The 14,324-nt window shown below is 36.1% G+C and overlaps 1 protein-coding gene and 1 long non-coding RNA gene across 9 annotated transcripts in view; both read right to left on the bottom strand.

The window, feature by feature from the left end:
• Positions 1-2,600: 2,600 nt before the first annotated feature.
• LOC309864945 lies at positions 2,601-5,694 on the bottom strand. Its single transcript, XR_014311861.1, has 2 exons — positions 5,623-5,694; positions 2,601-3,498 (listed from the first exon to the last, which is right to left on the bottom strand). It is a non-coding gene; the product is annotated as an uncharacterized lncRNA (long non-coding RNA).
• Positions 5,695-8,126: 2,432 nt separating this feature from the next.
• The window catches only part of BCLAF1 (BCL2 associated transcription factor 1), a 29,715-nt gene continuing 23,517 nt past the window's right edge, over positions 8,127-14,324 (bottom strand). For all 8 annotated transcript variants that reach the window (XR_014311857.1, XR_014311858.1, XR_014311859.1 and 5 more), the window contains 2 exons: positions 10,860-11,072; positions 8,127-10,701 (listed from right to left, as the gene is read on the bottom strand). Coding sequence is in view for 4 of the 8 variants with exons in the window: in XM_082730928.1 (XP_082587054.1) it covers positions 10,696-10,701; positions 10,860-11,072 (219 nt within the window). In the remaining 4 variants the exon portion in view is untranslated. The remainder of the gene's footprint in view (positions 10,702-10,859; positions 11,073-14,324) is intronic.

The raw sequence follows: 14,324 nt of genomic DNA, 5'->3' as shown, positions 1-14,324 counted from the left end.
TCAGGTCAGTTACGGTTATTTGACCCGGCCGCCGGGATTTTTTCCAGCCGCTTCTTCTAGGGGGCGAACCTTCCGCGAGTCAACCAATAGAAGCCTATAGACAACTGGTGGGCGGGGGCGCGCAGAGATGGTGACGCACGTGCAAAACGTGTCTTCAGGTTCCTCCCGGTTAAACTACTGGTGTCTACAGCCGGGCGTTTTGGAGCCATTATGGGTTTGGGGCCAGGCCCACAAGCCAGAGTTCGTGCCAGTTCGTAGAGAAAGTGTGTCGTCCCTTTCACCGAGACCCTAAACGGGGCCGCTCTCCCAAGTACTTTTGCCGTGGAGTCGCTATTTATTGTTTGACCATTTCATTCAGCGAACATTACGTTTTTGAGACTCGCAGAAGCTAAACACAGTGCTCGAGGGGTATGTAGCTTTGCTGTACTTAGAACGTTCACTAAATAAACGCCGCTGGTTATCTAGGCTACCAGATACCGGCTGGACGTTAACCTGGCCTAGCCGATAATACTGAGGTGAGGACCAAGTCTTATCAGATGATACCCAGTTTTTTAAGAATTTCTGGATCGGGGATTACTGACTTCCTTTTTTCCCTATTTCAGGTAAAGATGCACTGCTTACCAACTTCTATTTTAAAAAGCTGGGGGAGAGGGTATTTTTAAACGAATTTCTCTATGACCCACATTTATTCAATACTGAAAGTTTGTTAATGTTGCCGGGCACTATTCCAAGCATGGGGAACAGAATAACAAGCAATACCGGTTACGTTTCTTGCCCTGCTGGAGATTACATTCTAGTGAAGTTTGTTTTTTTTTTAAATAGCATCTCTCTCCACTGTTTTATTTGATCACCCACATACATTCTTGCTCCTCCTATCGCCAAACTAGAATGTAAACACAAGAATAGGTTCTTTGTTTTGACCCACACCGTTTCTGTAGTGCTTTGGAAGAGTGCCTAGTATATGGGGGGGGGGGGGCGCGGGTCTGGTTGTCTGGCATATGCAACTCTTCATCTCATGAGGAATTATAAGTTCGGGCTCCTCCTTGGGCGTAGAGCTAACTTAAAAAAAAAAAATATATATATATATATATATATATATATATATATATATATATATATTTAGCATGCCTAGTATATACAATGGGCAATCAATACTTGTTGAATAAAATAACTGGATATGGGATCAGAGGGAACTGACAACAGAAATGACTTGTAATTAAGTAATTGGCAGACTATCCCAACAGTCCAAACTAGAAATCATGAAAGTAGGGGCAGAGGAAGGCTGTTGGACAACGTAAAAGTAGAAGGCAAACAGATCAGCAACCCTACACGGAATCAGCAAGTCACAATTTTGAGTTCCTTGTCTTCCTTTTGTGGATCTTGTAACCTCTCTTTCCACAGCACCCAATAGGTCCAGATAACGTTACCAGCCGCAAAACTGCCTTCACCCTTCACTATTAAGAGAGCTTCACATTCAGCTGATTTAGGTAGCAAGCTGGGCCCGGGTCAAATGCTACACTCTCCATGAATGCTTTGCTGACAACTTAATCCTAACATTTCAGAGATCTTTCCTTCATTTTATGTTTACTAAGCACTCATACATACTCCTTGATAACCTTTAGTGAGATTTGACATTAATATTTCCCACTTGCTCACATTTACATGAAATTATTTCCTTGGCCATTTAGAATGATGCAAGACTCAGGAAAGCTTAACTTTAGTTACATTTTCTGTTGCTTTTGAGTAGTGTTCAGAAATATGGTGGCTTGCTTTGTAGGATTTTCCTGGTTGTGTTCCCCTCCCCCAGTTTGACCTAGACCCTCTCCTCTTGTCTCTATCCTACTCAATGATTCCACTTTCGATACTTTCTTCTCAGTATCGGGGTCTGGTAAAGGGGAGTTTTGTCTTGACAGGTCTGTTTTGAGAGTTCACTAGGGTAAAAGTGCTCAAGTCTCTCCAGTCCTGTGGATACCTTGCATTCACAAGGGAGAGGACAAAAGTCCAAGTTTCAGTTGACTAATTTGAGATTCTGCTTTTCTCAAGTCTTTCAGAAGCTACCTCAGGTCTTCCTTCTATTCACACAGAAATCAGCACCAGGCAGATGGGTGGTTTTCCCCATCTGCTATTTGGAGATTCTTCACCTAGCTTAATTGCAAATGCTGTTCAGAGGTATTTGGTCTTGCGATCCCAATGTGTTTTTCCATTTTCCTGTACTACTAATACAACATAGTTAAGCATCATGCTATGTTCTGGATCCCCAACACCAAGAATGTTTTATTCATCTTAACACCCAATGCCAGCCATACTTTTTCACTGAATAAATGAAAGGAGAGAGGCTGAGGGCCGGTTTGGACAAAGGCTAGAAAGATGTCTATACTCAATCTTGCCCACTGCCCAGCAGAACCCCATTAGCGTGTGCCACAAGTCTAAGTTTCTGGTGATAGGTGAATTCAAATTACTGTAATTATCTTAAGTAGTGGGACAGAATACAAGTCAACATTCTATCAAAGTAGGAAACATCCTCTCCAACGTTAACCATAGAGTTCATGTGATCTCCAGATTGGGTTGTACCCACCCAGAAAGTTCATTTAAATACTACATTTCTTTTGTGTTTGTTTTTTTTTTAAGATTTTATTTATTTGACAGAGACAGAGCAAGAGAGCCAACACAAGCAGGGATAGTGGGAGAGGGAGAAGCAGGTTTCCCACTGAGCAGGGAGCCCGATGCGAGGCTCCATCCCAGGACTCTGGGATCATGACCTGAGCTGAAGGCAGACACTTAACGACTAAGCCACCCAGGCGCCTCTAAATATTACATTTCAAGAAGAAAAATACTTTGGCCCTTTTTCCTTCTACTTCTGCCTATGCTTGAAGCCTCTCAGGGGTAGTACCAAAGCAGTACACTTAAACCAAACCAGTGCTATTTTAAAAATTACACACCTTTTAAAATTGATTAAACCTTTATAATTATTTATTCAAAAATCTTAAATATTGAGAGCAATGAAGACCAAGATTTTCCTTGATATTAAAATACTTCAAATTAACTCTCCTGAAAATGTCATCTTATCTTTCTGACAACAGATAAAAGTTAAGACCAACTGTATTTCAATGTCTACTATACATCTATAATATCTTCACGATAAATTGCTACTTACTTGTAGTGATATATTAAAATTATAAAATCTAAGTTAAATGTTTATAGTCTAAAAGCAGGATTTCTTTTTATTTGAACCTTTAAATAATTTAAAAGAAAATCTAGGTTATGCTCAAAGGTCTTGTGTGTCTACAACTACTCATTCTATTTTTGAACAAAAATAGTCTACTACAGCTAGACCTATCTAAAAGCATAAAAGCGAACTGCTGCTTGAGTTTTTTGGTTCCATTTTTTTTAGAAGATTCATAGGACTTCAGATTCTGTAATGTTTCCTGATACAATCATATGTTCACAAGTAGGTATGCCTTGACTCTTGTCAATCACTTAAAAAGAGTTGGTTAAAACCTAGAACACAGAAAAAATAGTTAAAGGATGCCCTTCCAGTCTTACTCCATTTCTGGATCACCCACACAGTCAGCTATACATCAGTGCTGTTTGCATTTAGCCCTTCTCATTTTTAGCAATAATTAACTCATAATTTTCAATACTGTCAATGGCCCTAACAGGAATAAAAACATTCTACATTATAAAAATTTCAAGTAACTGATTTGGATTGCCTTACAGCTAATAACAAGTTATTTGCCATCCAAAAATTTGACATAAATAAAGAGTATACCCTAAGTCTTAAAAAACAATCTAAATTTAAATTCATTCCTATCACAACACTGAAAGAAATGTAGCAATATGCAGTACTTCTTTTTAATTATCACTGGTAATTCAGTTGATAACATACAAATTAACAAAGGAAGCATCTGAGAGTAAAAGGTAACTCTTAATCTTGAATTAAGTAATCCAGAGAACTAGGAAAAAAGTTTTAGCTTCAGGCAGCACAGACCTCCTGACAAAGAGATCCAGATTCTCCATACTTCTATAAGCAGAAAACTTGCTTTTCACAAGCTAGCTACTCTACTTGCCAGGGGACCTGGGTGGCTCAGTAGGTTAAGGTTAAGCATCTGAATCTTGATTTCCGCTCAAGCGGATCTCACCCAGTGCTCAGTGGGGACTCTGCGTGAGATTCTCTCCCCCTCTGCCCTGCCCTCCAACTCCTACACATGCACGCATGCGTGCTCTCTCTCAAATAAATAATCTTTAAGAAAAAAAACCTAGTTGTCAAATATCAGCTCATTGAGTCAGTAACAGTCTGTGTACCTATGGTTCGAGGTTCTGTCTCCTCTAAAGATGGAACATGTTAAAATGATGAGGCAGGACAAAATAATATAAAATGTGCTTCCTATAGAATTTGAATTTGACTGTTTCCTCTTTTAAGGGAAAGCCCTTTAAATACTTGAGGACTGCTATCAAGGACCCATCCCAGTCATCATTGCTCTATACTACAGTAAACATACCTTCTCCATCAAGAACCCATTTCAGTTACCATTTCTCTACTTCTGTTCATGGCAATCTGAAATCTCTTCCATTCAGCATATTTTAAAGCAACTTAGACGGCACTAGGTTTTAGCGACAGTCATAAAATAAATTGGCTGATACCAATCAAACCTCTCTTACACTAGTGTATCATGCTTTCACTATACATTCAAGGAGCGTTTACTTCATGTATGTATGGCATGTAGTATGTCTGGCATACACAATGCACAATACTAAACATTTATTCTGGGAAAGGAAGACATTTAAATGGAATGAGTTGCTAGCCTAAAAGAATGTGCTACATTCAATGAGCACAAAAAAAGAACTTGGATATTTGCTAGCATGCAAGATTTTAAGATAGGTAAGTGAACAAGGAGTGAGTGGGTAGGGCACAAAGGCAAAAACCAGCTCAAGTTGTTCACCTTAACTAAGTTTAGGCAATGGGAAGGTTTTTAACTTAAAAATGACATTAATTTTAAAACTGAAAAACATCCCTTTAGATGGCAACTAATGGATGAAATTTAAGGGTCAAAGAGTACAATTAGGATTCTACTGCAGCAGCTGAGGTATCTTTACTACAGTATTACAGGGGTTAAAAGCGGGTAATGCTGATTTTGAAATCTGAGTATCGCCAACAAATGTATGCATAGACTATAAGCATATACTGACAGTAACCAGTGTTAAATAAATTTTTTAACATTCCCCTCAAGGCAGCTTCAGAAGTACCCTAATAAAAAGTTGAATTTTCCCTTCTTGGTACATTATTGTATGACCCTCCACAGTCAAGGGCCAGCTAAGGTAGCAAACAATTACTCAGGAAGATGAGAATGGTATGCTTTTTCTGTGGCTTTACACACTCCATGAAATTTGCCAATTACTGTGCCAGTACCAAGAAGTTACCATTGCCAAATACACAGGTCATACTGTCAACAGAAGTCCTTCCAAGTCACCTAATTTTGAGGTGTACTTACTTATCATCTACTTTTACTAAAAGGCATGCTCACTGGGAAGCCAGGCAACCCCAAGACATTACTAAGAAAAATCTGATTCTGATTCTTAGGAGAAAAGCATTAAAACCCACTTGTCCAACCCTCTTCTACTTGCAAGAATCAAGATCATCTTCTGTACTTAGAGAGTACAGTAAATCAGTTCACTGTGGTAAACCATCTAAAATATCTGTAAGAAAAATATTCCTCTTATGCAGAGATCATTATAAATAAGGCACATTATTTGAGATTCTTTTCCTAGTAGTGAAGTACCATCCTAGTGCCTGTGGTTTTTTTTTTTTTTTTAAGATTTTATTTATTAATTTGACAGAGAGAAATCACAAGTAGACAGAGAGGCAGCCGGAGAGAGAGAGAGAGGGAAGCAGGCTCCCTGCTGAGCAGAGAGCCCAACGTGGGACTCGATCCCAGGACCCTGAGATCATCACCTGAGCCGAAGGCAGCAGCTTAACCCACTGAGCCACCCGGGAGCCCCCTGTGTTCTTTTTTAACCAGTGGGATCCATTTTTAAAGGCTAAAGAGGTAACATGATAATATAAAGAGAACTGGAAAACTTAAATATACAACTTTAGCTTTATCTGCATAGTCAACACACACTAATCATTACTGAATTTCTGAGAAACATAAGAACAGCTAACAAATCTATACAACCTCTAAGGCTCTTAAGGAAGACAATGGAATGCAGCAAATTTCCACGTATTCCTGGATTCTAAGAAACTGAGTACTAACAAATCTTGTTAATTTAAAACTCATTAACATGGACTCCTAATTTTTAATATCTACCTCAATGAACTGAACAATTAGAAATTAGACTCTGGACATTCAGATTTAACAATGGTTTCAATAATATTTGATAACCCTAAATGCACTTTAACATAGTATTCTAAAATTTTGTTAAAGGATGTATCTTGGTCTACTATTCAGAGAGTAAGTCTAGTCAGATACAATCCCATGACAATACATTTTATTTCTCCAACTGCCTTCCCTATTTAGCAACTACATAAATTGAAACAGGTCTCTGCACTTCTCTGAATGCAAAAGTAATACTGTTCCATATGGAAACAAATACTTCCAAAGGGATTCCAACTGAAACCCAAAAAAGGAAAAAGTGTTCATCATCATTAGTCATCAGGGAAATTCAAATCAAAACCACATTGAGATACCAACCTTACCCCAGTTAGAATGGCAAAAACTAACAAGACAGGAAACAACAAGCATTGGAGAAGATGTGGAGAAAGAGGAACCTTCTTACACTGTTGGTGGGAATGCAAGCTTGGAGCAGCCACTTTGGAAAACAATGTAGAGATTCCTTAAGAAATTAAAAATAGAGCTTCCCTATGACCCTGCAATAGCACTACTGGGTATTTACCCCAAAGACACAGATGCAGTGAAAAGAATGGCCATATGTACCCCAATGTTCATAGCAACAATGCCACAATCACCAAACTGTGGAAAGAGCCAAGATGCCCTTCAACAGACGAATGGATAAAGAGGATATGGTTCATATATGCAATGGATTATTATTGCCTCCATCAGAAAGGATGAATACCCAACTTTTGTATCAACATGGATGGGACTGAAGGAGATTATTCTGAGTGAAGTCAGTCAAGAAGGGAGAGTCAATTATCATAGGGTTTAACTTACTTGTAGAGCATAAAGAACACCACGGAGGACATTAGAAGAAAAGGCAAAGTGAATTGGGGTAAATCGGAGGGGGAATGGAAGACTAGAGACTGTGGACTATTGAGAAACAAACTGAGGGTTTTGGAAGGGAGTCGGGGTCGGGGGATGAGTGAGCCTGGCGGTGGGTATTAAGAAGGGAATGTAGTACGTTGAGCACTGGGTATAATGCATGAACAATGAAATCTTGGAACACTGAAAAAATTTAAAAAAAAAAAAAAAAAAAAAACCTACGTAAACCTTAGAGCAAAAAAAAGTTAAAGGTCCCTAACAAATAAGCATACTTTATTTAAGGAAGGAAACTGGTATAGAACATTAAAATTAACCAGTACAATTCATTAAGTATCCACCGAAAGCTCTTACTTGTCTAACAAAGTTTTAAGGGGATAATTTGCCATTTTATTAAGCAAAATGTATTTGCCTTAGCACATAAATTTCTATGAAAATACTTTTGTTTAAAGTTGACAGAATGGTCCACTTTATATTTCAAATAATTTCTAAGAGTGGCATGGTAAGAATTATACCAGATGTTACTCAAAATAAATGAGTCTGACAAAAGAAAATCCAACTTCTTTAGTTAATGCCCATTACAGTTTTTAAAAAGAGAAGTAATGCTGATTCTTTGTAATATTATGGCTACCAAGTTCCTGTATTAACACAAGAACTGGAGGACTAGACTAGAAATCTGGAATTCCTGTATTCTCTAAAAATAACAGAATTATCCACTATAAAATTTTTAAAAAACAGTAAATGGGGTTTCAGGAGTTTTATAAAATATTTATCAGCCCCCCAAAAGCCACAACATACCAGTAATTTTACCAACAGAGGAGCTGGTATTCTAAACTCTATAAATAGGCCATAGAAATCAGTTGTATAGAACAGACACAGAAATAGTCTCAAAATCAGGTAAACAAACAACAGCTATTACCACTTATGACATTTTATTGGCATATGACAATTTACAAGGGTCCCTGTTGCATTATACATCACACTGAGTAAGAATCGTTTAGCCATCTACATTTCATTTGTATTGGGTAATATTTTTACTCAAATTATAATTTAATTCCCAACACTTGATTTTAACTGTGACAAAAGGGAACAAATAATTCCTTAAAGTTGGATGCAATTAGAAAAACATTTTTTGCTATATTATATTAAAATTCCTAGGATGTTGAAAGGTATACACACCTAAGTAAGGACTGAGTCATGGCCTTCTTAAACAGCTTTCTTAATCCTTTCTGGAAATATCCTTTGGTTCACTTTTATTTTCCTTCTCTAGGCAAAAGGAAGTCTGTTAATGCAGGTATCAAAGTTATTATTTTCTGCCATTTGTTAACAAAATTCCTTACTAAGAGGAACCATTCAGCTTTATAATATGTTGTGAAATGTGGAGTTAAATTGTGGCTTAAAAAACACAACAAAGGCTTTCTCATATGCTTGGCTCTGAAAAAGATGTCACATCCACAATGGCATCCTATTGCAGAGTTCTATCACCCTTCCTACTAAATTCTAGTATAATCCTTTCCTCAATTTTGTTTGAATAGAATAAAAGTAACCAAATCATGTTTCTTTCTGGGTTAAAGCAATGCATTTGCATTTAAGATATAACCTGCTGTTAGGATTTAAGGAGCTTTATTCCCACTCCCTATTAAATAGTTTCTCAGCAAATTCCCATTCTCCTATTGTCTTAAGTGGAAAAACAAAACTGCACATTTAGATTCATGCACAGATTCAAATAATCTAACCAAATAATAACTGTTAAAATAAAAGCTAAACTTATTTGTATAAAATAAAATGATTGTGAAAATTCTCCTGTGTTGAAGATTAAATCCATGTTGCTTTAGCATGTAATTAAGTAGTATTCTGACTAGGAGAAATTAGCTGTGTCCTGATTAATGCAATACAAACTTGCTCTGAAAGTATTTCCTCTGCTTCTCTGTAACAATTTCAGAAAAGACAAAATAGGAGAAATCATGCAATACTAAAGATCCCAGGGCCATATACATCACATATATTGAGTTTTGTTTTCTTATTTTTCCCTCTTAGCAAATGCCCCTGGCCACAATCTAGGTGCTTGGAGCACTGCAAATCAAGTGAAGATGAAAGATTCATGTACTTGAGATTTTTGAAAGTTCACACTAACAGAATAAGCATTACCTTCTTTTAATGCAAACGTATGCAACTCATTTGGTTGCTGAATTAACAAATGAAATTTGACTAATTTTATATATGCTCATAGAGCAAGACAAACTTAATACTGAAATTTACTATTTCGGATTTTCATCTTAAGAACTATCAGCCTAAACAAAGGTAATTTACATCTGAAAGAATATCTACCTGAAGAATAGAACCCTTGGGAAGAAAAAGAAAAAGCCATTTTATAAGTTGCAACTGAAATAGGGGGAAAAGTAAAACCAAGTTAGACGAATACTGCAACAAACTTCCTGCCAAAATTTTTTATTGAAAAACAAGTTACTTAAAATACTACTAATGAACAATGTTTTGTTATCTATTTTTCCTTAAGGCTAGACTACAAACTAATGTTTCAGCTGTCCAGAAGCTCAAATAAATATGAAAGATATGAAATCAGGTACACCTTTCTAATGTATCAAGTTATTCTGCAGGATAATCCTCTTCCATACCAAGACCAGGATTAAAGTAATACATTTGGTAGGAATGGATTTTTTTATTTGTATTATTATAGACCAGTTCCTCTCTCAACAGGATTAGCTGATATCTAAGACCATGACTCAAACTTTCAAATAAGAATAGAAAGAGAACATTGAATTTTGAGCCCAAAAAGTGAAGGATCAGTTTTTATAGGCCATTGCTTGCTTTCAGTTAAAAAAACAAAAAACAAAACCCCTCATACTTGTGTATCTTTTAATAGCTTGTACTTTTTAGCGATGGTAAATCTTTTTATTCCTCTTAAACATCTGCTGACATGTTAAACTACCTTAGTTTACCAAAGTAAAAACCTTTTCTGTGGTACACCTCAAAAATTAGTCACCCTACAATGTAGTGCGTTTGAATTAAGGAGAATGTTAAACAGATGTATACAGTTAAAATAATTAGTGTGGTCTCTATAAACTTCTGTTCAGGAATTTGTATGTAGAGCTAACGTTTACTTCAGAATAAACATTAACAAACAGGGAAGGAAGAGAATCAGAACTTTCACAGAGCTGTACTTGACCATATCTTATAGACAAAGCGAATTACAATGCATGTAACAAAAACAGTAAAAGTATTTTTTAAAAGTTGATAGTTACAAATATGGTACGTTAACAATTTTCTACTTTATTTCAGTACAATTTTCAACATACAGTCTACTATTTTTCAAGATATTTGAAGACTTAAAACAAAATTTCTATTGACTACTTGCAAACAGTAAAATTTAAGTAAAATGCTTACATTCTTATTTGAAAACAAAAATCAGGTAAAAAAAATGGTGGGTGCAAGTTCTGCTCTCTGTTGCAATCTCACTTCATATTTATTACTCCTAAAAAACAGAGAAAAAGAGAAAAAAGATTACCAAAAATATGGAGTGAAAATGATCCATAATAAGCATTGTCCCTAAAAATGAAATAGTTAACAAACTGGCCCACCAAACCCACACTGAAGAAAATGTGTCAGAATCACAAAGTTGACATTTTCTACCTTTTCTTCTTTGCGTCTGTCCTTCTTTTCTTCGTTATTTTCCATGGTCTCTTCTTCATCTTCAACAATTCCATCCCCTTGGTATTTGTCATGAGTCCATTTTGGACTGCTACCTGATTTTTTGAAGTTAAAGCGCCCTCTGCCACGTTGAAAAGTACCACGACCTCTTCCTCTTTTGGCCCAATAATCCACACCATCATCTCTGTCATCATGCTACAGAGAGGTTAAAAAAAAAAATCATCACTAAAATCTCTTTCTTAAAGGGAAAATGATCATATGCCCACAATCATACTCATGGTATAAATATTCTGAAGACTAGGGTATGTAAGATTGGTAATGTTCTAAAATACATTAAAACAAATCCAGTAACATTGAAGTTTTCGGCAAAAATATTTTCCATTGTGAAAACAAATAATTACATCTTACTTCTTTGTAACCCAAGCTTTGAGAGCTGTCCAACTTTTTGGAGGATTTCAACTGCTAAATTACTGCCAATTTCCAAAGTTCTGACTTTTTTTTGTTCTCCATTATTTCAATATAACTAACTCCACTGACTAATATACTGCATGTAATTGAGTTCAAATAACCAATCATTTTCCCAAAAATTACCAGTCATAAAGACATTAAAAAGTCATAAAAATATCATTACAAAACTATAAAATTTGTTAAGTAAGTCATATAAATTATACCTTACCTATAGGAACAGATCTTAAAATCCTACTGAGGTTTAAAACTCAATGAATCTTACATATCGACCTTCTAAGCTACAGAATTTCACTAGGATGGTCCCTAGTGTAATAGCTCAACTTATTTCTTCTTAACCAACATGAGGTACTATAGGTTTTTATTACTTTTAGTTAGTTATTATCATAACCTTAATTTTTCATTAACTATATCCAAATACAGATATTCCTCAAATTACAAACTGTTCCATTAATTAAAACAATCTGCAAACTTGAAAAGCACTTAACTTTCTGGATCAATAGATGATGAGTATTACATCCCAAAATACAAAACAAAAAACCAAGGTTCTCCTATAATGTAATTAAACTGCTGTCCATCTCAAACTCTCAAGTTTATCACCTATAGAAAAAAGTGGAAAATAAAGCAAAATAATGCCCCTAAATGACACAACAGGTATAATGCAAACAATGTTGCATAACCAATGGAATACCTGACCAGCTGTCAAGTCACTAAAACTTCTTATTAAGTATTATGTGATATGAGCACCTTCTCCAAAACACAATATGCTTTTGTGCGTATTCATGTAATACCAATCACCCTCCTGGCATGAACTGCAAAGCTCAGTTACACAAATAACACACCATACAAAAGAACAGTTACCAATTTCCAACAACCTATCTTTACCAAACTGATGAAAAGTAACTAGCAAGAGGTGTGTGGGACTCCATAAAAAATCAATTTAGGAACTATAGAAAAGTGTAGATTTCAGAGTATCAGAAAGTTCAAGAGAAACCTGAAATAAAGTATTTTAAAATACTCTGCCACTCAAAATCATACCCACACAACTACATAATTTCAGGCTCCCTTCTGTTATTAGCACAAACTCTAAAGTTTATGTTTGTTTCTGGTATTTACACAGTATTCTATGCATTTGTGGGAAGAAGCAAACGGGTTCTGGAGTCAGAGGCATGGGTTTAAATGTTTCTAAACAGAGGCTGTGTGACTTCCTCATTTTAAAAAGGAGACAGCTATAAAGGAACATAGTATTAATCTATAGAGTGCCCAGCCCAGTGTGTGACAAGCAAGCACTCAAACAGTGTAATAAGGAGCACTTTCCCTGTATTTACTCATCTAATCCTCAAAGAACCCTACAAAATACTGTTACTAATCCTGCTTTAGATATAAAGAAACCAAGGCAGAAAAACTGAGTTACTTGTCCAAGGCCACAAAACTGGCTCCTTCCACTACTTCTTAGGTCCATCACCCACAGAATACATTTCCCAGATATCCCGGTGGCAGTAAATGATTACCATAAGGCTATTAATAGTTACAGAAATAGAAAAAGCAGAGGCATAACTGAACACTAGAGTTAAACTAGCCATTACCTTTAAATAACCAATGATCTGACACCATATAAAGAAAACAGCAGCTAAATCACACTACTTTTTCAGAGGGTATCCTGACAGCTAAGTGATTTTCATGCTAAGTATACGAACTCAATCCTCATATTCTAACTTGCAAGATTTTAGTCCTACAATTTTTAAAAATTACTTCACACGATAAGGGTCGGAGAAGTGAGATACTTACAATACACAAAACACATAAAGGAGGCCATATTAGAACAAGACCTTCTGGGGCGCCTGGGTGGCTCCATCCCCCAAGGATCTGACTCTTGATTTTGGCTCAGGTTATGATGTGAGGGTCCTGAGATGGAGCTCTCCATCTGGCTCTGCGCTCAGCAAATCTGGTCAAGATTCTCTCTCCCACTCCCTCTGCCCTTGCCTGCTCCACATGCCCACCCTCTCTCAAGTAAATAATCTTAAAAAGAACAAGACCTCCTGAATCCTCTTCCCTACCAGGGATTTTTCTCTTCCTCAAAAGACAACATCAACACTGAGAACCTGTCCACTTCAGTACTTTCCCACTTGCTCCAACTCTTCACATACTCACCCCTCCACAGAATTTCAGGTTCTAAAATAGATTATCTTTCCTGGAGTACTTATTATTACAAACATTACCATATCTTTGCATAAATCCAAAATCAGAGATGAAAAGTTCAAGAAAAGAACGCGACAAATTACTCAGTACTGGAGAAATGAGTGATCAGGTGCTTTCAGAATCTGGTTCTTGGACCCAAGGCATGGGTTTAAATCCAGATCCCTGTTCTACTAAGCATGTAACTTTGGTCAAGTGACTTTGGTCAACCTCTGTACCCCACTGTTTTTCATCTTCTAAAAGTGGAATAAAGGACACATCTCAAAATGATTTTTTATAAGCATGAAATAAGTTTATATATGTAAGACACTTAGGCACCTTTCTAGCATAGTACATATGCTCAATAAATGTTACACTGTTATTATTACTACTAACTATTACCATGACACCAAAAGCTTCATTATGTCAATTATTCTGAAAGAACCTAAGGGAACGTCTGTAGATTTTCAATGTCATCTCTTCTGAATATTTTTGTTTATATTTCTACTTTTAGTAGTAGCAATCTGTATCTCTGCAAAAGCAAAATCTTTTAAATTTAAATATCCATGTAAAAAACTAGAGCTGTCATTTCAATGGTTCATTAATTAAGAACCAAAATAATTAACTATGGGAATAGATTTATAAGAAAAAACGTATTAACATTTTAATTTTACTGCTTGTGAACATCAGTCTCTGATAAAATGCATGTTTTATGCAGAAATGAAGGTTTTTAAATATAGCCCAGAATAGCAACATATAAAAATGGTACTGCTACTTGTAAGCTGCTAAATTCTTAAAAAATCAGTA

The sequence above is a fragment of the Mustela nivalis genome (assembly GCF_964662115.1).
Source record: "Mustela nivalis genome assembly, chromosome: 5".
Taxonomy (NCBI): domain Eukaryota; kingdom Metazoa; phylum Chordata; class Mammalia; order Carnivora; family Mustelidae; genus Mustela; species Mustela nivalis.
The sequence above is the reverse complement of the archived record's forward strand: the minus strand, read 5'-3'. Positions and strand labels throughout refer to the sequence as shown.